The sequence below is a fragment of the Culex quinquefasciatus genome, chromosome 3, assembly GCF_015732765.1.
Source record: "Culex quinquefasciatus strain JHB chromosome 3, VPISU_Cqui_1.0_pri_paternal, whole genome shotgun sequence".
In the NCBI taxonomy this organism is placed as follows: Eukaryota; Metazoa; Arthropoda; class Insecta; order Diptera; family Culicidae; genus Culex; species Culex quinquefasciatus.
Genome location: NC_051863.1, coordinates 50,744,231 through 50,769,052, shown reverse-complemented (window position 1 = coordinate 50,769,052; position 24,822 = coordinate 50,744,231). Strand labels below are relative to the sequence as shown.

The 24,822-nt window shown below is 36.7% G+C and overlaps 1 protein-coding gene and 1 long non-coding RNA gene across 2 annotated transcripts; both read left to right on the top strand.

Annotated features, from left to right (window-relative positions):
- Nucleotides 1-8,756: 8,756 nt before the first annotated feature.
- On the top strand, nucleotides 8,757-17,580 carry LOC6039823 (structural maintenance of chromosomes protein 6). The gene is made up of 8 exons (XM_038261735.1): nucleotides 8,757-8,873; nucleotides 8,938-9,229; nucleotides 9,289-10,147; nucleotides 10,209-10,405; nucleotides 10,471-11,743; nucleotides 16,721-16,922; nucleotides 16,980-17,341; nucleotides 17,409-17,580. The coding sequence occupies exons 1-8, from the start codon at nucleotides 8,784-8,786 to the stop codon at nucleotides 17,431-17,433; spliced, it is 3,300 nt and encodes a 1,099-aa protein (XP_038117663.1). The 5' UTR covers nucleotides 8,757-8,783; the 3' UTR covers nucleotides 17,434-17,580.
- Nucleotides 17,581-22,859: 5,279 nt separating this feature from the next.
- LOC119770102 lies at nucleotides 22,860-23,912 on the top strand. The gene is made up of 2 exons (XR_005278662.1): nucleotides 22,860-22,889; nucleotides 23,577-23,912. It is a non-coding gene; the product is annotated as an uncharacterized LOC119770102 (long non-coding RNA).
- The last annotated feature ends 910 nt before the right edge of the window (nucleotides 23,913-24,822 follow it).

Here is a 24,822-nt window from a genome sequence, read left to right as displayed (position 1 = left end):
TTTAAAAAGACATTACCTAGGTAAACTAGCTAGTTTTTTTTTGCAATATATTTGCCATTATAAGACTATTCAGTCCAAGTGAAAAAAAAATAAAAATTACGAATTCCTTGTCACAGTGTTCTGATCTTGGTCCTGATGCAAACAAAAATCGAGCTCGAGCAGGTATTAGACAAGACAAAATCGTTTTAGGCTCATTTGGTAATCGGGTTTGTTTGGTTACTCAATGCGAAAAGGAGGAAAATTGCTGGAATTTTGGATTTTGGTACTTTTTTTTATTTAAGTGTAAGAATTTTGACTCGAGCTTCGACTCGATTAAGGCTCGATCTCGAGCCAAAATTCTCAGTGGGAATATTAATATATTAATATAACCTTAGACGAATCCAGTTTGAAATGGCCGCTAGGTGGCCAATGGAGTTAGAAATGACAGCTTCCATATGTATTTGAATATGGGAGCTCAGGAAAACTCGATTTTTAAGCAATAAAATGAATATTTATGATAAAAGTATTGAATGATTAGGTGTACAAAATGGGTCTAGAATGTTGTTAAAATAAAAATTGTTAGAAAAATGTGCAATCGAGATAAGTACACCATTCAATTCAGCAGGAATTTTGCGCACCAAAAATATATTGTTTTCATATGGGTAATTCTCCGCCAACTCACACAGCAGTTGCCCGACCCCTCTTCGATTTGCGTGAAACTTTGTCCTAAGGGGTAACTTTTGTCCCTGATCACGAATCCGAGGTCCGTTTTTAGATATCTCGTGACGGAGGGGCGGTGCGACCCCTTCTATTTTTGAACATGTGAAAAAAGAGGTGTTTTTCAATAATTTGCAGCCTGAAACGGTGATGAGATAGAAATTTGGTGTCAAAGGGACTTTTATGTAAAATTAGACGCCCGATTTGATGGCGTACTCAGAATTCCGAAAAAACGTATTTTTCATTGAAAAAAACACTTCAAAAGATTTAAAAATTCTCCCATTTTCCGTTACTCGACTGTAAAAATTTTTAGAACATGTCATTTTATGGGAAATTTAATGTACTTTTCGAATCTACATTGACCCAGAAGGGTCATTTTTTCATTTAGAACAAAATGTTTCATTTTAAAATTTTGTGTTTTTTTTTAACTTTGCAGGGTTATTTTTTAGAGTGTAACAATGTTCTACAAAGTTGTAGAGCAGACAATTACAAAAATTTTGATATATAAACATAAGGGGTTTGCTTATAAACCATCACGAGTTATTGCGATTTTACGAAAAAAAAGTTTTGAAAATGTTGGTCGTCGTTGATCATGGCCGTTCATGGTCACCTGTGACAGACACGGACGACGAAACAAAGAAAAACGCAAAAAGTAACTTTTTCAAAACTTTTTTCCGTAAAATCGCAATAACTCGTGATGTTTATAAGAAAACTCCTTATGTCTATATATCTTTTTTTTTTGTAATTGTCTGCTCTACAACTTTGTAGAACATTGTTACACTCTAAAAATTAATCCTACAAAGTTATAAAAAACACGAAATTTTAAAATGGAAATTTTTGTTCTAAATGAAAAAATGACCCTTCTGGGTCAATGTAGATTCGAAAAGTACATTAAATTTCCCATAAAATGACATGTTCCAAAGTTTTTTACAGTCGAGTAACGGAGAATGGGAGAATTTTTTAATCTTTTTTAGTGTTTTTTTTTTCGATGAAAAATACGTTTTCTCGGAATTCTGAGTACGCCATCAAATCGGGCGTCTAATTTTACATAAAAGTCCCTTTGACACCAAATTTCTATCTCATCACCGTTTCAGGCTGCAAATTATTGAAAAACACCTCTTTTTTCACATGTTCAAAAATAGAAGGGGTCGCACCGCCCCTCCGTCACGAGATATCTAAAAACGGACCTCGGATTCGTGATCAGGGACAAAAGTTACCTCTTAGGACAAAGTTTCACGCAAATCGAAGAGGGGTCGGGGCAACTTTTCCCGATTTCGTGTGAGTTGGTAGAGAATTACCCATATGTTAAGTATTTTATTTTAAAAGAAAATTAACAAAAAGTATGAAAATCGAGACATTTAGTATGGGAGCTGTCAAATCTCTCACCATCAAAAAGGGTTTCAGTCGTTTTTTTTTTACCGTTGTACATAATTTTTACATAGGGCTTTAGGACCCTATTATTCTAAGCTAAAGGTTTTATCCAGACTATGACAAACAAACCGACGGTAACATTTCAAAAGGCATCATGTACATTTTGACACTTTCTGGGTTATTGCATATTCTGAAAGTACTCCCCCTCAATGACAGCAGGGTGATATAGACCTTGGTGATTTCAAAAGAAGTTATGTTTGTTTTTCTCAAATAAAATTACGGAAATAATGTTTTATTGAATTTGGATGATCAAGTATCAATAAAAGCAACGTTTTTCATCGTTTGTTATCATTAGAACATCTTATTTTGCTTTTATATTAAAATGGGAATTGAAAATGGATGCTCAACATTCAAATGCGTTTTTCTCAAAACGCATGGTTTGTTTTTTGAAATGTTGGCGTCGAAACAACAAACTCGCACAACTTGTTTACGGAAAACTCGCAAACAAGACAAAATGTATGCAAACAAATGTTGGCGAACAAACAACACAGACAAACTGGCAAAATGTGCGAGTTTGTTTGTCGTAGTCTAATACACTCAAACCCCGATTGTTTGACACCAACTGTTGTCAAACGAACGGGGTCACTTTTTAGTTTGACACCCCTTTTACACGGAGTTCACACACACTACCAAACGTTTGTTCTGATAGGCTAGTACGCAGATCGGAAGGAAATGGGTCAAGAAACAGCTTTACGAACAGCAGAACAAAGGAGAGGGAGCGATTTCTTGGGGCTTTTCTTCACCCTCTCTGACTTGCTTTAGCTGCCGCTGCTGCCCATTTGATTTTTTTCTTGACCGGTTTCTTCCGAAGTGCATATACCGCTGATAGGTTGAGTGAGCGCCGTGTAAAAAGTGACAGTTCGTCACTTTTTAGTTTGACTTTGTCAAACCAACGGGGTACAAACTAAAAAGGTCAAACGAAAAAGTGACCAACCACGGGGGGTTGACTGTACCTCCAGTGATTGTAGATAGGCCGTAATCCCTGAACGCTCCCCTTCAATGTGTCCCCGCCTGAACCTTTTGTGTCGCGGGCCTTGTACACCGTGCTGAACCTTCATTGCGCGCGATTTGATTTGACAGAAAACGCCGAGAATTAAAACAAAACCAACCGCCAGCGTTGCCAGGTCTACGGAATCTTCCGTAGATCTACGGATTTCGCAAATTTCTACGGATCTACGGAATGAAGATCAAAATCTACGGATTTTTTTTTCTTCTTAATTTAAATAATTACTTTTATTGATTTAATAATTGTATTATATAATAGAGAACACGTTGCAAGTATTTCTTTGTTTCAGAATGATGATTTTCATCTTATCTAATCTAACCCTAGCGCAGCCATCTTTTTGAAAGCATTCTTGAGAATGTTGGGCGATTACTTCCTACAAACTGTTTCAAAATGTTGATTTTCATAGCATTTAGGAGAAATACTTAGTACTCGATTTCAGTTGAAAAGGCTTTTAATCAGCTTCAATTGAACGTCAAAATGCTGATATAGTCACATAAGAGGCACAATAGAGTTATATACGTGCGCATGTATTGCGTGTTTGTACACGAAGGGTTTTTAGGTTAAAATTTGTACCCGCCAGCAAAAAACAAATGGTAAGCTAGTGTGCGTGAGATCTGACTTAGATAGCTCTATAGAGTTATCTACGTGCGCATGTATTGTGTGTACGTGCACGAAAAAGATTGAGGTTAAATTTTGTACCGGCCTGAAAAACAAATGGTGTGCGTGAGAGCGGGCTTAGATAACTCTATAGAGTTAAATGCTATAGAGCTATCTAAGCCCGATCTCACACACACTAGCACACCATTTGTTTTGCTGGCCGGTACAAAATTTAACCTCACTTTTTTTTCGTGTACGTACACGCAATACATGCGTACCGGCTCCGTGGCTTAATGGTTACGGCTTCTGCCTCACAAGCAGAAGGTTCAGGGATCAACTCCCGGTCGGTAGCTTTGAAATTAGGAATCAGGAATTGGAACTTTGAATATGAACAAAAAAAAAAACGAAACAGAATCAGGTGGGATTCGAACCCACACCTTTGGATTGATGGTCTGGGACTCTAACCAGTCGGCCATCTGAAGGTTATTAAAACATGTTGTATTCTTCTCATATTAAATACGCTCTGATTTTTTTTTTTTTTTTTTAATGTTGTTTATTTGACTTGCTTAAAACATAAAATTAATAATTGGATAACCTAAATTTGAAAATACTAGTGAGATTTGCTTCGACGTTTTGCTGGCCTTCCATTGGTCCCTCGGTGGTTGTTCTTCTGCGTTCTTCGTTCATCCTAGGGAACGGGGGGTCACCCCTTGTGCGTCCTCTTCCAGGGGTCTCGGGAGCCCGGAGGGTTGTCCCTATTCCACTCTTCATATAGCTTGTGGTTAGGGGGGGCCCGGGTCTCCCGAGCGCCACCGTGGGTTCTTCGGTGATGTGTCGATGTGTACTACCAGGCGCCCCGGAGGAGCCGGAGGGTGGTCCCTGTTCCACTCTTCGTGTAGCTTGTGGTCAGGGGGGCCCCGGGACCTCCGGGCGCGACAGTGGTTACACACAGTCCAGGTGAAACTCCAGCGATTGAAGGTCTGATCCCTGATTTGCCTGAAGGGATTGGGAGTCTTAAGATAGATCAAGGATTCGTCTGGTGCTTGCTTCTATGTTAAGGCGGGGCCGGACAATGCCCAACGACCTCGGAATTGGGCCGCTAGGATCTTTGCCATTCTGAAATGGGTCGTTAGAAGCAGCGCGAGGGCTATCACCACCTATTACCCGGGACTTTATTATAATTTTATTGTTTATTCGTCAAGCTTATGTAGACTACTTACAATTTTCTTACATACTAGATATTATTTCTATTGTACAGATTTTTTCGTAGTTCCGGTTTAGACATGTCGAAATGTATGTACTGTGAATTTTCATTATAAAAGCGCATCATTTGATTTAATGGCGAATTTTTTAAATAATTTGTCGTGTATGCAGTTATTCTAAAAGTGGTGAATGTCTAAGAGTACGGCTTGGTTCATGAATACTATTGCGTATTTCTGAAAATAATGCTGCTGACTGTATGCGTTGAGAAATAATGTCGTTGATGAAAGAGAGCATGGCAAATTTACGACGTTCTTGTAATGATTGTATGTTTATGAGCATGCAGCGTGCTTCATACGATGGGAGAGGAAATGCAGTCCAGTTAAGTTTACGTAGTGCGTACAGTAAGAATTGTTTTTGGACAGATTCAATACGTGCTTGGTGTACGGCATAGTATGGATTCCAGACGATACTACAGTATTCCAAGAGTGGCCTGACATACGTTATATAGAGTAATTTAATTGTATACGGGTCCTGGAAGTTGAATGCAAAGCGCTTTATAAAGCCTAATGTACTTTTTGCCTTGTTTATTATTGTGTTATAGTGTTCTACAAAAGTTAGTTGTGAGTCTAGGATGACACCTAGATCACGTACTACTTTGCATTTTCTACTGGTTGGTTTCCTAATAATACTGTTATGTTTGGTGTTTCATGTTTTCTGCTGAAGGCAATGGAATTACATTTCTTTACATTCAATTGGAGTAGGCTTTTACTACACCATGTGTAGAAAAGATTAATTTCGTTTTGGAATACATGACTGTCATTGGCATTTCCTATTTCCATATACAATTTCATGTCGTCTGCATATACAAGTACGTTAATTTTTTAAGAATGAAGGAAATGTCGTTTACATACAAGATGAAAAGAAGAGGTCCTAGATGAGATCCTTGCGGAACCCCAGAGGTGACGTGAATTGATTCCGATAGTACATTTTGGAAGCGAACAATTTGTTCGCGCTTAGTCAAATATGACTTAAGCCATTCCAAAAGGTTCGGTTGAATTCAATTTTCTGCAGTTTGAAGATTAATAATGGTATGTCGATTCTGTCAAATGCCTTACTAAAGTCTGTGTAAATTGCTTCTACGAAATTGCGATTATGCATTGCATTCAGTGTAAAATTTACAAATTCTAAAAGGTTGGTGCTAGTAGAGCGGCCTTTAAAAAAGCCGTTCTGTTTACATGTGATGCGGTTTTTACTTGCTGAAAGATTTTTTCATTTATAATAGATTCGAAAAGTTTTGGAATGCAAGACAAAGGGCAATTCCGCGATAATTACGTATGTCTGATTTTGGGCCTGACTTGAAAATAGGCACCAAAAAGACTTTTTCCATGTTTGTGGGAATTTTCCAGTATTTATTGACATGTTGAAAAGATGATGCAGTGGATATGTTAATTCTTCTGCAAGGTTCTTTAGGAATGCAGGTGCTATTCCGTCGGGTCCTGGTCCTTTTGATGAGTCTAAGTCCTTCAATGCCTGGCGTACTTCCGTTTCTGACAAAGAATTGACTGAGACGTCATTTGGAAATTCCGGTATATATGAAAAGTAGTCGCGGTCGCGGTCTTCTTCGGAAAATGAGGTGTATACTTCTTTGAAAAATTTTTAAAAAAAGATTGCAAATTTCTTTTGAGTTACTGCCTACATTTTCGTCCAGTTGCATTTGCGATGGGAAGTTACTACTTTTGGATTTGGATTTTACGTAATTAAAGAAATTTTTCGGGCATGATTTGACTTCAGATTCGACTTTACTATTATATTCTTCGTTGGCAGAATTGAGTGCCGAAAAAAATTGGTCGGAAATATTCAGATAATTCAGAAGATTTGTGTCATTTGTATTGTTTCTGTATAGTTTGTAGGCTTTTTGTTTTCTATTTTTTTAAATTTCTTAGTTGTGGAGTGAACCACACTGGGTATTTATTGCCTGTGTTATTACGTCGTCTTCTTCTAGTAGGTACGGTTTCAGATGTTATAGTGTTAATTTCCGTATAGAACTTTCCTACTAATTCGTCGACATTTCCTTCATTATTAAATAAATTTTGCCAGTCAATTGCAAGTAGTTTACGTTTGGCTTCTACAAAGTTTGTTTTATTGTATTCCAGGACTTCTTCATATTCCCAGTCAATGGGCAAAGTGTTTTTATGGACGTATATAGAATATTCAATTGCTGTATGGAAGACTTCATTCAATTCGAATATTAAATCCTTTTTTATAATTTTTATGTTGTCTTTTTTTCGTTGTTGAATTTTCGAATTTTTAGATTTTGTGATGTTTAGAATTTTTTTATTTTTGTAATAATTTAGAATTTTTTAAGACATGAAACTTTCGTTGGCAAAACTTTAAATGGCCTTTCTCCTTGCCTTTCTGTCTGGTTTACTTTTTTCCGACCAAAAAATAAACAGTATATTTTTGGCCTTTCAAGATTTTTTCACTTTTATAACTTTTTTTTTGGGTATTTTTTTTTTTAAGTTGCGTATTTCAATTAGAATTTGTAATACAAAATAATTTAAACGTTTTTATGTTCAGTTGCATATAAAATAAAAAAAAAATAAAAGTATGTAAACCGAAACTACGAGTCTTTTCCTCAACATTTTTAAATTTTTAATTTTTAATTTTAAAAATGCATTATGCACCTATCCAGTTGTTCAGCAATCATTAGTTTCCTAAATATCTAAGTATTGGTGATTTTTTAGGATTTTGCGGTGCAGACTGGGGTTTAATTTTGAAAATGCCTTTAGATATTTTATTCAACATGCAAGGGCAAAACAATGGTCTAGAAAATTCTTAAAAAAAGTTTCTTCTAAAATTTACCGACATGGCACAAAAAACGTTACTTAATCCACCTTTTGGTGGTTGGTCTTTTGATTATCCATTCAAGGATTAGTCGCATGATAGATCCGGACACTTAGGTGCATATAATATTTGATATCGTTGTCAGATCTTTTGGACTCGTTGGAAAGGTCTTTTGATTTGATAGATTCGGACATTACATTTATCAAAATATTTAGATCCGGCCTCAAAGAAGTGTATAAATAACACTTAAGTGCTTATAACTATTAGTAGGGTGGCCAGATCTTCAATATTTTGGGCTCGTTAGAAAGGTCTATAAAATACCTTTTTTTAAATATATGTATAACATAAAATGTTTTCTTAAGAAAACCAATATTTTTACAATCTTCTGGACTTAAGTTGAAATCGTTTTTTAGCATAACTTTTGAAGTACTTAACTAAACTTCATAATTTTTAATAGCGACCCCAAGACGGATCGAATGAGTCCAAAACGGACAAAATCGGTTCAGCCAGTGCCGAGATAATCGAGTGATAATTTTTTGATCAACATAGTGGGACAAACACAGACATTTGCTCAGAATTTGATTCTGAGTAGATATGTAAACGTGAAGGTGGGCAGTAATACGGCTCAGGAATTTTTTGATGATTTAAATTTTATTGTTATGTTAATATGACATTTAAAAAAATCAATGTCAAAAAACCGTTCTTTCAAACGGCATAATGCAATATTCAAATGGTGTAAAAAAATATAAAAAATCCTTAAAAAATCCTAAAAAAATAAGTGTCATGCACAAAGTATCAAAAATCAAATATAGGTGGCATTTGGCGCGAGTATAAGTACTATATTTCAAATATAGGTGGCGTTGAAAAAAAAAAGTCTACGGATTGATCTCCGGCAAAACCTGGCAACGCTGCCAACCGCCGGCGAAGGCGGACGCGAAATTTCCTGTCCGCAGAGTTGTTTGATCGGCAACAGTAGGCTTTGCGTTCCGCCGGAAAAACCGCAGCGATGAGCAGTCGCCGGAAACGGGAGAGCTCCCCGGCGAGCACCTCCCGAAAGAAGCGTACCCGCATCCAAAGCAGCAGCGAGAGTGAGGAGGTATTTTGGTGTTTTGCGGGTTGTTTTTGTTCGTGAACTTATCATGCGTTGGTTTTTATTGCAGGATGGTACGGAGTTGACCTCCGGCACCACGGCCGGGGTGTCCCAAACGGACTCGACCGAGCGGATGGAGCGCGCCATCATCCACGACATCGAGCAGAACATCCGCAGCGGGAAGATTCTGAAGATCCAGCTGAAGAACTTTATGTGCCACCGGAACATGGTCGTGGAGTTTAACAAGCGGGCCAACCTGCTGGTGGGCAACAACGGCAGCGGCAAGAGTGCCGTGCTGGCGGCCCTGACCATCGGGCTGGGCTGCTCGGCCAGCGCGACCAACCGGAGCAGCAGCTTGAAGCGTAAGTTTGCACTGTGAGGTTGCTTGAAAATCACATTGAATTGTATTTGACGCTTCTAGAACTCATCAAGCACGGCGAGTCGCAGGCCACGATTGAGATCCACCTGGAGAACGACAGCGTGGAGGCGTACGAGCGGGACGTGTACGGGGACAAAATCATCGTGACGCGCACGATCAGCGCTTCCGGGTCGAGCGCGTACAAGCTCAAGAGCGAAAGCGGCCAAATCGTGACCACGAGCCGGGCCGAGCTGCAGAAGATGATTCTGTTCCTGAACATCCAGGTGGACAATCCGGTGTGCGTGCTGAACCAGGACCTGGCGCGCTCCTTTCTGAAGGACTCGGACGAGAAGAAGCAGTACACGTTGTTCCTGAAAGCCACCCAGGTGGAGGCGATTATGGCCAAGCTGAACGGATGTACGCCGCAGTACGAGAACGCCAAGCACAACCTGGAGTGCAACGAGCGGAGTTTGCGCTTTCTGGAGGGGGAGATCACGCGGATGAAGGAAAAGTACGAAAACCTGCAGTCGGTGGAGAAGCTGAAGGAGAAGATGAAGGACGCGCAGCACAAGCTGGGCTGGCGCGTTGTCTCGGACAAGACGGCCGAATGCAGCACGGTGGAGCAACAGCTGGGCGCGAAATTGGACGTGCTGAAGGAACAGAACGATGCCATCCAGAACCGGTCCAAGATCGAGGCGGAAATCGAGTCGAACATCAAACGCCATCTGTGCGAAATTGAGGCGAAGAAGGTCGTCTACGGGGAGGTTAAGGAGAAGTACGTCCAGGCACGTCGCATTGGCCAGCAGCTGCAGGAACAGCTGGGCGAGAAGAAGCGCCAGATGCAGAAGGTCAAGGAGCGGGTGACGCGCCAAACCGACGACATCAACAGCTTGGAGACGGACATGCAGGAGCGCAGCGAGTCGTAAGTGTGGATGGTCCAATTTCAGCATCAGATGATTGCTGAACTTTTTTTTTTGTTGCAGCGGTGTGAACAGGGTCGCGGACGAGAAGCGCCGCAACGAGGCGATGCTGGCCGAGCTGGGTGGCAAGCGGGCCGACCTGGCGGCGATGATCGAGAACGCCAAGCGAGACGTGGACCTGCTGCACAACACGGTCAACCAGATTGGGGACGTCAAGGAGGAGACGACGCACCGGCGCGTCGCGAAGCAGCACGAAAAGTGTGAGTTGATTGCAGGCCACAAAATGATTCTGAGTGGTTCTGACCAGTTTCCTCCTTATTTCTAGCCCGCGCCGAAGCCCAGCTGCGGCAGTTTGAGACGTCCTCGCGGGACAACCTGTCCGTGTTTGGCCACAACATGCCGGCGTTTGTGGCGAAAATCAAGGACATGCACCAGCGGGGTAAGTTCAGCGAGTTGCCGCGCGGTCCGCTCGGCCAGTACGTGAAGGTCAAGGACAAAAAGTGGACCGCCATGGTGGAGACCATGATCGGGCAGGGAATGCTGTGCGCGTTCTACGTCAACTCGGACGCCGACCGGAACACGCTGAACCGGCTAATTCAGAGCGAGTTTCCCGAGATGCGCGGCCGGTCGATCATCACCAGTCGCTTCCACAAGCAGGTGTACGACGTGCGGGACGGATCAGTCGAGGAGGTGGGAGGCGCCCATTCGCTCATGAAGCTGATCACCGTCAGCGATCCAATCGTGATGAACTGTCTGATTGATCAGGTGAAAATTGAAACAATTCTCGCCGTCGAAGATCAAAACCTGGCCATCGAACTGACCAGCCAATCCGAGAACGTTCCGCGCAACCTGCAGAAGGTGGTCGTGATGGAACCGTTTTCCGAGTTTTACCCCATGCCCAACTACAGAAGCTACGGGTTGGCGAAGAAACCCGCCCGTTATCTCCAGGTGAACATGGGCGAGCTAAAGAAAGAAACGCAGCGGCTGTTGGAGCGATTGGAGCACGAGTTGCGACAGCTCAACCAGAAGATCGAGCAAGAAACGCGCGAGCACGGCGAGAAGCAGCGCGCCCTACAAGAAAAGCAGAAGCAGCTCTCCAAGCAACAGATCGAACTCAACGCCTTAGAGTTGAAAATAAACCAACTCAAAGCGATCGAATATCCGGCCGAACTCGAAGACGTCACGCTCCAGAACGAACTGGCCGAACTGAAGGCGTCCCAAGCGCAGCTGAAGCAGGAGCTGGAACAGGAGAACAAAAATATCCAAACGTTCATGGGCGAAATCCAAGCCCAGGAGCGCAACATCCAGGAGAAGAAGGACAACATGGGCGTCATCGAGCGGGAGATTCAACACCTTCAGGACAAAATCGACGAGGAGCAGCAGAAAAAGCACGACATGCAGGCGAACGCCAAGACGAAGCAGCAGCAGCTGAGTCGGCTGCAGGAGGAGCTGAAGGCCCTGCAGGCGAACCGGAACGCCGTCAAGCAATCGCTGGAGGTCGCCCGCCAGGAGGCCCAAGAGCGGGGCGAACGCATCGAGGTGACCGAGACGCAGGAGCAGCTGCGCAAGCTGATGCTGGTCACCGAGAAGCGAATCAAGTAAGGAGTACTGATGAACTGATTATTTTAAGCGATTTCGATCGAAATCGAATTGTTCGCTCTACAGCATGGCTTTTGCGTTCTCTATAGCAAGATTCCTACTCGAAACTAGAAAATTTCTAAATTTTAAAAACTTGAAACTAAAATTGCAAAACTCAAAAAAAATATAGAATCCCAACCTTAAAAAGTTCAAAAAATCTTAAATTCCTAGATTCTGAAAGTTTTTTGTGAAAAGGTCCAATAAACAAAATTTTGATTTTTTGCTTATTGGGTGTTATTAGAACCGCCTTGAGTCAGGGGTGTTCAAAAACACGCAAAAAGCAAAAAATCAAAATTTTGTTTATTGGACCTTTTCACAAAAAACTCTGGATTTCACAATTATATTTGTTTTCATATTTCAAAAATTCTGATATAACAAAGAATTTCAATTAAATTAAATTAAAAACTAAAATCTAGAAATTTAAAAAAAACGAAATTAAATTTCTAAAACTACCAGATTTTAAAACTTTACAATTTATTTAAAATTTATTTATTTTCTGCAATTCTAAAATTTTTAATTTTGTCAAATTCCTCAAAAAATTTCATTTTTTTAATTCTTTGTTTTAAAATCTTGAGTTCTTGAATTCTAAATGAAGCCCGAATTCCTATAGCTAAAGTTTAAAAATTGACTAACTTGTTAAATAATTTAAAAATTAACAAAATCTCAAATTCAGCAAATTTCTTAAACGCTTAAACTGAAGAATTTTGAAGTTCTAAAATTTAAAAGTTAAGAAATTGGATGTCGTCAAAATTTTGAAATTTCATAAATAAAAAAAAATTCTTTAATTTCACAATTGCAACTCTAAACTGCTAACTCTAAAATTTTATAATTTTTGATTCTGTAACTCTAAAATGTTCAAATACTGAAATTCGCAAGTTCCTAAACTTTTTTATTTCAAAATTCTAAAATCTAAAATTCTTAAATTATAAAATTTCAAAATTCCAAAATTTTAAAATTTTAAAATTCTAAAGCTCTAAAATAAATAAAATGAACTTTAAAATTCCAGAAACTCCACCATTTGCAAAAATTCCAAAAAAATCCAAAAATTCTAAATTTAAAAAAAAAATTCAAAATTTGTAAAATTCAAATTATTAAAAAAAAATTCTAAAATCTCCTACAATTCTACAAATTAAAAAAAAAAATAATAAAAAATTCGAATAAAACTCAAAAATCATAAAAACCGAAAAATCTAACAATTCTATTTCTATTCTAATTCAAAAAATCTAACAATTCTATTTCTTTTAAACTTGCAAAATCCAAAAATTTAAAATGTTCTAAATATTGTGAAAATATTAAAAAAAAAATAAAAAAATACAAGATTTTTAAATATTTCAGGTTATTCAAATATTCCAAAAGTTCAAAAAATTTAAAAATTTAGGAATTTCAAATTCCAAAAAAAAAAACACAAAAATTCTCAAAGATTTTCAAAACCGAAAAAAAATATAAATTTAAAAAAATAACCAGAAATTCAAAAAAAAAAGTTAAATAAAAAAAATCCGACGCTTTCAAGTATTGAAATTTCAAATATTCCAAAAATTCCAAAATTTAAAAAAATCTCAAAATTTAAAAAAATAAATGAATAATCACAAAATATAAAAACATTCCTAAAATTCTGAAAATCATAAATATTTCAAGAATTAAAAAAATCAAAAAATTGTAAAAAACCCAAAAATCCATAAAATTTCAAATATTTAAAAAAATCCTGAAATTTTAAAAAATCTAAAATATCTTAAAATTCCAACATTTATAAGAATTTAATAATTCTAAGATTTAAAATTTTAAAATTCTAGAATACCTTTTTTTATTATTGACCCAAAGTTAACTCTGAGCAATTCTCTACAAAACCGGCCGATTTCGACCATTTTTATTTTTTGTATTTTTTGATTTGGCTCAAACTTTGTGGGGGCCTTCCCTATGACCAAAGAAGCCATTTTGCATCATTAGTTTGTCCATATAAATTTCCATACAAATTTGGCAGCTGTTCATACAAAATGGTACGTAAATATTCGAAAATCTGTAACTTTTGAAGGAATTTTTGATCAATTTGGTGTCTTCGGCAAAGTTGTAGGTATTGTTAGGACTATTTAGAAAAATATAGGTACACGGAAAAAAATTTCCCGATTTTTTATTAACTATTTTTTCACAAAAACTCAAATTCCCAAAATACGTATTTTTTGATTTTCGAGATTTTTTGATATGTTTTAGGGGACAAAAATCCGCAACTTTTGAGCTATAGAGAAACATGGTCAAAAAATCTGCCGCCGAGTTATGATTTTTTGAAAAACTGGTGATTTTTGGAAAAAATCGAAATTTCATACATAACATTTTTTTGACCTCATTTTTTAATGCAAAATTGAATTTGCAATCGAAAAGTACTTTACAGATTTTTGATTTTTTCAAGATATAGCCACCGAAAGTTTGATTTTAGCGAAATATTTGCAGTTTTTCAATTTTTAAAAATAGTGACCATGAGTGACCATTTCTAAAAATATTTTTTTGAAAAGTTCAGAAAATTTGCTATAAAATTGTCTAAGAGACATTGAAGATTGGACCTCTGGTTGCTGAGATACAGCGGCTTAAAGAAAAACACGAAAATTGAAGTTTTCTAAGTCTCACCCAAACAGCCCACAATTTTCTAATGACGATATCTCAGCAATTAATGGTCCGATTTTCAATGTTAATACATGAAACATTCGTGAAATTTTCCGATCTTTTCGAAAAAAATATTTTGAAAAAAATTAAATCAATACTAGCATTTTTAATGGGCATAATATTCAAAGTTTGGCCCTTTTAAAATGTTAGTCTTGATTTAATTTTTTTCAAAATATTTTTTTCGAAAAGATCGGAAAATTTCACGAATGTTTCATGTATTAACATTGAAAATCGGACCATTAATTGCTGAGATATCGTCATTAGAAAATGGTGGGCTGTTTGGGTGAGACTTAGAAAACTTCAATTTTCGTGTTTCTTTTCTTTAAGCCGCTGTATCTCAGCAACCAGAGGTCCAATCTTCAATGTCTCTTAGACAATTTTATAGCAAATTTTCTGAACTTTTCAAAAAAATATTTTTAGAAATGGTCACTCATGGTCACTATTTTTAAAAATTGAAAAACTGCAAATATTTCGCTAAAATCAAACTTTCGGTGGCTATATCTTGAAAACGGAGCCCTTTATCAAAAAATCTGTAAAGTACTTTTCGATTGCAAATTCAATTTTGCATAAAAATGAGGTCAAAAAAATTTTATGTATGAAATTTCGATTTTTTCCAAAAATCACCAGTTTTTCAAAAAATCATAACTCGGCGGCAGATTTTTTGACCATGTTTCTCTATAGCTCAAAAGTTGCGGATTTTTGTCCCCTAAAACATATCAAAAATCTCGAAAATCAAAAATACGTATTTTGGGAATTTGAGTTTTTGTGAAAAAAGTTAATAAAATCGGGAAATTTTTTTCCGTGTACCTATATTTTTCTAAATAGTCCTTAACAATACCTACAACTTTGCCGAAGACACCAAATTGATCAAAAATTCCTTCAAAAGTTACAGATTTTCGAATATATACGTACCATTTTGTATGAACAGCTGCCAAATTTGTATGGAAATTTATATGGACAAACTAATGATGCAAAATGGCTTCTTTGGTCATAGGGAAGGCCCCCACAAAGTTTGAGCCAAATCAAAAAATACAAATAAAATCCATTTCCGGTTTTGGTAGAGAATTGCTCACTCTTCTTAACAAGAAACGACATTCGAAGATCTGAAAAATCCAGATCTCGGAAATTCCAGAACTAAAAAATTCTAAGTTTCAAAAAAAAAAATTAAATAGGTATTCAGATTATCCAAATATTCCAAAAGTTCAAAAAAATCTAAAAATTTCGAATTTTCAAATTCCAAAAATACTACAAATTAAAAAAATTAGAAAAATAATAACAAAAAAAAAACAAAAATTCTCAAAGATCTTCAAAACCAAAAAAAATATCATAAATTAAAAAAATAACCAGAAATTCAAAAAAAGTAAAATAAAAAAATCCGACACTTTCAAGTATTTCAAAACTTTCAAATATTCCAAAATTCAAAAAAAAAAATCAAAAAAATTGAAAAATCACAAAATATAAAAACATTCCCAAAATTCTAAAAATCATAAAAATTTCAAGTTAAAAAAAATCAAAAATAAAAAAAAACCTAAAAAAAACCCAAAATTCAGAAAATTATAAAAAAATTAATAAAAAAAGATCTAAAAATTCAAAAAAAAAAAATCTAAAAATAAAAAAAAAAATAAAAAAAATTGTAAAAAAACTAATTTAAAAAAAAACTCAAAAAATCCGAAAATTTCAAATATTCAAAAAAATTCTAAAATTTTAAAAAATCAAAAAAAAAAACCTAAAATTCCAACATTCATAAGAATGTATTAATTCTAAGATTTAAATTTTTTTAATTCAGGAATACCTTTTTTATTATTGACCCTTAGTTAACTCTTCTTATCAAGAAACGACATTCGAAGATCTGAAAAATCCAGAACTCGGAAATTCCAGAACTCAAAAATTCTAAGTTTGTTAAATGAAAAATTCCAAAATTATTTTTTTTAAATCTTGAGTTTTATTTGAAAAAGTCTTATTGGCTTAGGAAATCCACAGTCCACATTCATCGATTTTTTGAAACTATAAAAAATATTGCAAATCTAAATTTCTCACATCTAAATTCTTCGAAAATTAAAAAAAAAATCTTTAAAGCATATTTGGTGTGCAAAACATATTTGGGTGTATCCTAAAATTACAAAAAATATATTTGCTTATTGGACCCTAAACAGAACGCCTGAATTGTTGAATTTGAAAAATAAAATAAAATAATTATTTGATTTGAATGAAAAAAAAATTCAGAAAAATTTACATGAAAATCCCTGCTAAAAAAAACCCAATCTAATCGTATCTTCCTTTCACAGACACATCAACTCCGCCAACGACGACATAGACGACGTCAAAGCCGTCCTGGACAGCAAGCTGATCAAACGGGACGGTACGCTACGCTACACGGAGTCGCTGAAGCGCGTCATGCGACTGCTGCAGAACTCGCGCTCAGCCCGGTACGCGTACCTGTCCAAGCTCAAGTCGCACATGTCCCTCCGTGTCAAGCACAAGTTTAACGTGAGTGTCATTTCTTGTAATGCGTGAAGCCGTTTAACCCAAAGATCTCCCTTCTAGACCGTGATGGAGCTGCGCGGATTTGTCGGGGAAATCCTGGTCGATCCGAAGAACTGCACGCTGGCGCTGTCGGTCGTGCCCCGGGACAAGAACGTCTCGAACGCGGTCTCCAACACCAAGTCGCTGTCCGGGGGCGAGCGGTCCTACTCGACGGTGGCGTTCCTCATCTCGCTGTGGTCCTGCGTGGACACGCCGTTCTATTTTTTGGACGAGTACGACGTGTTTACCGACCAGGTCAACCGGCACATGATGACGATGCTGCTGCTGAACGAAACGAAGAAGAAGGCGGACCGCCAGTTTTGCTTCCTGACGCCGCAGGACATGAGCAACATCCAGGCGCACGAGCATCTCACCATTCATCGGTATGCGTTGCTTTTTGATGTGCTGAAAAGTCGATCTTTTCCTTATGTGATTTTTGGTTACTTTCAGAATGGCCGATCCGGAGCGATGCTGAGACGAAAGACTGGCAGACCTGGCTTAGCTGTAGTATTTGACCAATGAAAACCACGAACTGTGTTATTGTTAAACTTTCTGTTAGACTGTTGTTTCCTTTTCCATTGAATTATTTCTTCCAAGCAGGAACGTTAAAATGTTCTGCAAATAAATAAATTTGACTATTTCAAATGAGATTTGGCGTTTTCTTTTTTTCAACGGATTGAGACCATTACTGATTAAGGGTGAAAGTGGCTAAGACAAAGTATCTGCTGGCAGGAGGAACCGAGTCCCTCTGGGCTCGCATGGAACCAAGCGTGACGATCAACGGAAACGAATTCCGCGTCGTGGAGTAGTTTGTATGACGTCTGGCAACAGCTGCAGCAAGGAAATTTCGAGGTAAGCACTATGGTCGTCACAAGTACTTAAGGTTAAACTGGACGTTGGCCATTAAAAAACTTCTATGCGACTTAATGTCGTAGATTGTGTCATTCACTCTTGGGCAATGATAGTTCTGAATTCAGGGTCCAGAAATAGTAAACTGAATTGAAAAATTAATCACCATATCGATGCCTTAGTGCACTCTTGTACTAAGCTTGCTGGTTTTCCTATCTAGTTAGCATAAAATAGCACAGAGGCATCGATATGTTATATGTTTGCTTCCATACAAATTCCCCCTTTTTCTCGAGCTTGGGAGTTTAGGTGTTAATACAAACAACTCAAAGATAACCATTTTTTGATTGATGTTTCAAAAGCCGTCGCGGGCCTTTAAAAGCACTTTTTGGATCTAAAGTAATCATCACAACGTCCTTCCTTAACCTGATACAAAGTGTTATACTAACAGGCTATCGTTTCCAATAAATTACAATTAACAATTACAAATTACTTTTTTTGAACAATTAATTTTAGACATTTTAAAACAAAAAAAAATATAGATGGATTTTTTTAAATTTTTAGATTATTTTTAATTTTAGGTTTTAATTTTATTTTTTTTTATCTTAACATTTTTTAAAAACACTAAATTTTCAAGACGTTATAACGTTTTTTTTTATTTATTAGGCTTTTATTTTTTAAGCCTTTGAAATTTTTGAAAAAAAAAAATAAACTATCACATATCAAGATTTTCTCGATCGTCAGTCGTAATTTGTCGATTGTAGATCGAGAAATTACGATAGAAAGATCTCAATCTACTATCGACAAATTACGACTTACCATTGACAATTTATTATCGTAATAGGGTATATGGCCCTACGCTGAACCTATTTTGGACCCACACTCTGATTGGTTGAAATTTGGACAACTCGAATTGCGGCGTGCGGCGGCAACACGCACACTTACAAAATCTCGGTTTGTTAAACCAAAGGGCCTATCCACGTTTATAATTTGGAAAATATTTATTTCAGAAATTAAATAATTATGATAAAACAATGGATTTGAATTTGAATCAAACCAAATTTTGTTTGTTTTCCAGTAAAGAGCATTTAAAAGACGTGCAGATGACAATTCGAAGCATTTTTTATTTATAATTCGTAAATTGATTGAGAACTGATCGAAAAATTGATTTGTTTACAACTAGCGCTTAGGATCTTTTTAAAACGAACTCAAGTTTTTTTTAAAATTTAATTCATACGACTTTTTCAAAAACCACTCGTAAGCAATGTTGACAGCTCCTGTCACGGTGACAGCTGACGATTTAATGAACAAGACCCTTTAGGTTTGTCAATCGTTTCCCCTTCAATTCCCAGTTTGCATTTTTTGAAGCAAAAATTAAAAATATATGCAGCTAAATTGGTGATAATGATGTTAAGACAAAAATAAATCAACATCAGTTTAAAGTTTTTATTTTCATTGTTTCTGTTAATCATTTGCTTTTTAAACCTTAGATTTCCTTTAAATAATTACAGTAAGGGAATGCAATTCAAAATATTAAATTAAAAAAATTCAATTAATTTCAATGAAATATCCAAATAAATTGATAAACAAAACTGGCAACACCTTGTTATGCATGTGTTGGTGATAGCCTTGAACCGACGGCAAAGTAGCTCCAAAAACTGATCCAACACGGCGGATTTGAAAAAATATTTTGAATTCTCGATTAAATTTTCAAAAGGCCCTATCTGCATAGGAAACCCATGAGGGATAGGTTGTTTTGAAAATTTAATCTAGAATTGAGTTTTTTTCGATAATAGAATAGTTATTTCAATGGTTTAGTGACGACAAACATAAAAGAATTAAATAAACAACAGTTACATTGCTCGGAGACCGGACGAAATTGCTTGGTGTCAGTGCAAAACAGAAAAAAATCATCGAGGTGTCGCGAGCCAAATCTGATAAGCAACGATGCCGGAATATTTGGACCTAATCGATGTGCTAGGAAAATGGTACGAAATACGAATGGCATTGGAAAAGTGACTGAAAAAGCGGAAATAATTAAAAATGTTAACATTTTTGGAAGAGGTAAGCTACAAAACGCCCCTGCTTACACTTTCTGTTGGTTGGATTCAGTGAATTCGTAAATTAAAAGCCTGAACTACATCGATTAATAAAAATAGGTCCAAAATAGGTACTAGGTCCAACATATGGTCATATACCCTATTTCGATCGAGAAATCTCAATCGTGAGTCGAGAAATTACGATCAAAACATTACGATCTAGTGCAACAAATCACCACGATCATTGTTTTTTTTTCAGTAAAGACCATTAAACCATTTCAGGCTTGATGGCTTGACCCAAAAGTAGCCTCTTACCTAGCCTCTTCTTACGGGACCATCCATTAACCACGTGGACACTTTTTTGAAATCTCAGACCAATAAGCTATTGTGTTTCATATGTTTATTGCTTATAGGACCTTTAAAAAAATCTAGATTTGACAGCATTTTTTTAACGTACGTCGCTTTTTGACGTTCCGAGAAAAACGCGTTTTAATGTTTGACCTTGAATAAACTGAAACGAGAGCACGCAATGTAAACAATAACAAACACGTTTTGTTTGGTTGACCATTCTGCGCATTGTCAAACGCGTTCTGTCCTGAAATCCCTTTGGCTAATTGTCGCACTTACATCAATTTTCAGGCTGTGTCAAGATAGCACGACATGATTGAAACTTCTTTCATATGGAAGGTGACAAAAATGCACGGAGTTTTTTAGAATTATTTGGAAAATCTCAGGATTGAAGGAATTGTGAGCTGAACAAAATGGCGTTCTTAACTCAATTTGGCCCAAAATGCACGTACGACAAGTTAGCATGACGGCGACAATGTGGTAGCGCAGGCCAAAAGAGAGACTCTCTTCTCTCTGAGCGTATCCTGTGACTCGGGTCGCCGGACGGAGTAGGCAAAGAAATTCACGAAGTATTTATTTCACTTGTGAAGCGAGACGCTGGCAGCTAGCGAGTCGTGTTCGCTCGCGAATTGTTGCGCTCTCCAGTCGACAAAGATTCGTTCGCCGATGAGTGAGTGTTTTCTGATCTTTGAACCGAAAATCAGAACCCTAGATGGCAATCTTGCTTACTCATTCCTTTAATAATATCCATTTTATTCATGTTCACAAATACCCACATTAACTCAGTGCGGACGTTACGCATCGGCGGCCGTTACTGATCGTGTGGTCCGCCCTAGAACCGCCCTGGCGGACCTAGGGCGGGCCGCCTGGGCGGTTGAAATTTGACATTTGAAATTTTTCAATTTCGTCCGCCCTCCATCCGCCTTGGCGTGCCATGGGCGCATCGCCTGGCCGGTTCAAACTTATCGCTGAAATGTTTCAATATCGTTCGCCCCTCAATCGCCGCGGCGAGCCAAAGGCTGATTGCCGTGGCGGTTTGCATCTGAAGGAATTTATTTCGAATTTGACATTTCAGTCAGTTTTCAACGAGCTTCGGTGGGTGTTGTTATTTAATCGGCGGCTGCTGATTTTCGTTGTTAAGTTTGTGTTGGGAGAAGTGTTGTGTTGTTTAGATTGTTAACTTATGTAAACAAACAGTTGAAAGTGCGTTTGAAATAGTGATTGAAGGTTGTTTTGCAAGAATAATCGTTATTGTTGGTGTAATTTATGTGACACCCCTTATAAATATTGTTGGCAGATGTGCAATCATTTGGAATACTTAGAATTTGATATGTTTCATTGTTGTTATGATTTGATTTATTCTTTTTTGTATGTTTGTATGGAAATTTGGTGTACATTTTGGTAAAAAGTATTTCTTTCCCAAGGAAACCTCTTGAAGAGTATCGAGGTGGCATTTACAAAGCGGATTTTGTGCCAATGTTTACTCAATTAATGTTAATGTTTTTGTGTGAATGTTAACACTCCAAAGGTTGCGGGTTCAGTGCCAGCAGTGGAGGCAATTAGTGGTGCAGAAGCGATTTTTGTCTTTCTTTTGTTTGACGTTTTTTATGTGTGCATGATGCAGGACGTGGGTAGGAAGTAATTTCAATTATTTTCAATTATCAGTTCAGCGGCAACAATATCATTTAAAATTGTGTTTAATTTTTTCAGCTTCCTGGATCATTTATAAATGAACTGCTTATATGTATTTATCTATTCTTCATTTGATTTATTTTAATGTTTATATCATTCCTATTCCTTGTCCTTTTTCTACCATTCCTCCATGCCATATATGATTAAATTTCATGAACTAACGACAGTTACTGAAATAGCAATGGAACCGTCTGAAGAAATTTTCTTTAAAATATATTTATCTTTCTTCCAGCTTCCGGGAATCTTCTTCAATTTTAATGCCTACATTTATCTATTCACTAGATGATTTATTTAAATGTTTATATCCTTCCTTATCCTATTCCTTTTCTTTCAGCAATGGAACCATCTGGAGCATTTGTCTTTTTAATTATAGTTGTTTGTTTTGCAGCTTCCCGGAATCATCTTTAAAATTACTGCTTATTTGTATTTATCTTTTCACTGTAAGATTTATTTTTATATTCATATCTACCATTCCCCCATACAATATATGATCAAATTGAATGACAAGAAAGAACATGGGGTGTAATCTACTAGGATACTTTCTTCTGATTAGCTGCGCTTGTGTTTGATTATATTAGAGTATGAATTGTTAACATTCAATACGTTGCATGTTTATATGTAAGTACCCAAGTAACTGTCCAGCATTAAAATAAATCATAAATTGGCTGGTAACCAGCATTCAACAGCACATCAGTCATAAAATAGCTGTACTCAGAGCAAATCAGCTCTAAAAGAAGTGCTCTGGAAGTAGCTGAAATAGTGCTGATTAATTGCTGCTACTAGCAACACTGCTAAAATTTTTATTTCTACAAACTGGCAACACGAGATTGAGTTGCGTAAGAGCGAAAGAGAGAGCACTATAAAACAAAACCAAAAATAATTCTTGCTCTCTCATCTATTCAACATAAACAAACCAGCGGAGAAAAATGGCAAAAATTTGAGGATTTATGTTGTGCTTGACAAACAATCATAATTGGATTTTTTCAACTGTTATTTTACCAAATAGGTAAGTTTAATTAAAAGAAATAATAAAATAAATATTAAAAGAAACTTAACCCTCTACAACCTAACCCCGCCTCTAGACGGGCTTCAATCTAAAAAAATCGCCAAAATTCCATTTTCCAACCGATTTTTGATCTTTAAAAAGCATTGGAAAGAAGAACTCTTAAAATTTTAGAAAATTTCAGGGTTGGGAGTTTAACTTGTTTTATGTGACTTAGCCAGTGTTTTTAAAAATGTAATTTTTTTAGGGGTCAACTTTGGCTGTGTTTTTTACTAACATTTCCTATACTTTCAGTAAAAAGAAATATGCAGTAATTTTTGTAGTGTCCCAGACTATGCCTCTACGCATTTTTTCGCAATTTAAATGATGATGGTGCCATTCTATAGCAGAAAATGTGAAAAACATGCAAAAAATTGAAAAAATGACTGTTAAAACGTGAAAAAATTAGATAGGCAAAATGTAATTATATTAGATGGTAGAATAGGCCAAATACTTCCAAAAACAAACATAAACTAAACAAGATAAATGCAAATTAAAATACTAAAAATAAAACAAGAAAAACATAAAACAAGAGAAGTAAAGTTTTTCGTAGAACAAAAGTTGCTCAAAATGACCTCCTGAACATGGGAAAAATAAATATTTTCGAAAAAAAAATTTGGGCAGTAGAGGGTTAATGGTTTATATTTATAGGATTACAAAAAAGGCATATTTCCTCCTATCTAGACCGTTCCGGAGGCGAGCGGAAAGGGACAAATCCGAGGCAAAAATTTGTGTAATGAAGTTTTCCTTGATCATCCTGGAACATCCGGCTTGGTGTTCCTGCCCCCCAGAGGATGTGCTGACGGGAAGTGGCGATGTTTTGGCGGCGAAAATGACGGTGTACGGATGGAAGGATTTAAAGTTTTGGGCATCAAGACCAGCAGTAATGGAGTGTTCGCTAGGTTGCAGGTCCAGGAAAAGTATTGGGCGTAATAGGTTATGTATAAAGTGCATTAATTATCAAATAATAAATTGTTTCCAGTTGTACAAAGTGTATTTTCTTTGACGGTGGAAAATTTCATAACAATATTCAGCAACATGTAAGAAACATGGATTTAGAGCGTGTTCGTGATCAGGTGAAACATCACCTCTTGTTGTGCAATCACGTACGTAAAGCACTTCCCAAACAGGCGAGACGGCACGGGCTCAGGAACCAGCGAAATCTACTGAAAACTGCATGATCAATATCCCAAACAATGTTCCTCAGAACAAAAAATCACGGTCCATCAGCTGTGTCGGCAACGTAGAATGAAAACAATCCGAAAATAGAATGACACGAAGGAGAAAGGAAGGAAGAGAGAGAGAGCAACTTTTTTGCCTTTCTCTTTTTGACATTTTGTAGGGGTGGGACACTAACAGTAGGGGCCCTGCACTAAAACAGAAATATAAAGTCCAAATCCAGCTGCAAATCCGCTGTAAAAGCGCTTTTGATGCAGATGTGAAAACACTTTAGCTTTTACCCGCAGCTGGAAATGCGCTGTTAGTGCTGTACAGTGACTATATTTAGTGCTGGATGGTTACTTGGATACCAATAATACATGAACATTTTAAATAATTAAGTTTTTAAGAATTATTTAAAGAATTATTTTTATTTGCAGGAAATGGAAAATCTTCGCAACAAGTTTGCTTATCAATATATTATTTTGTTTCTTTATTTTTTTTTCATCATTTCACCTCAGTGAACTAACAACGCACGTAAGATGTATTGAGAACAAAATTATTTTGAAAATTATGTTTTTTTCATATTTTTGTTTTATTTCTAAATTTCAGCACACAAGAATCTACAAAGATCTGCATTTCTTGTATATAAGGCACTTTGTGTTTTTTTTCAGTTTTAGATGAACTTGAAAAAACACTATCAGAATCCTGAAGGAACCTGAACGGGTATTCTGCTTGG

What these genes read in the sequence shown, in the direction of transcription:
- LOC6039823 (XM_038261735.1), top strand. Translation starts at nt 8,784, where the DNA reads ATGAGCAGTCGCCGGAAACGGGAGAGCTCCCCGGCGAGCACCTCCCGA. An exon ending in CCGGAGCAGCAGCTTGAAGC is followed by an intron (nt 9,230 to 9,288) that starts GTAAGTTTGCAC and finishes TGACGCTTCTAG; the next exon opens with AACTCATCAAGCACGGCGAG. An exon ending in GTGTCAAGCACAAGTTTAAC is followed by an intron (nt 16,923 to 16,979) that starts GTGAGTGTCATT and finishes TCTCCCTTCTAG; the next exon opens with ACCGTGATGGAGCTGCGCGG.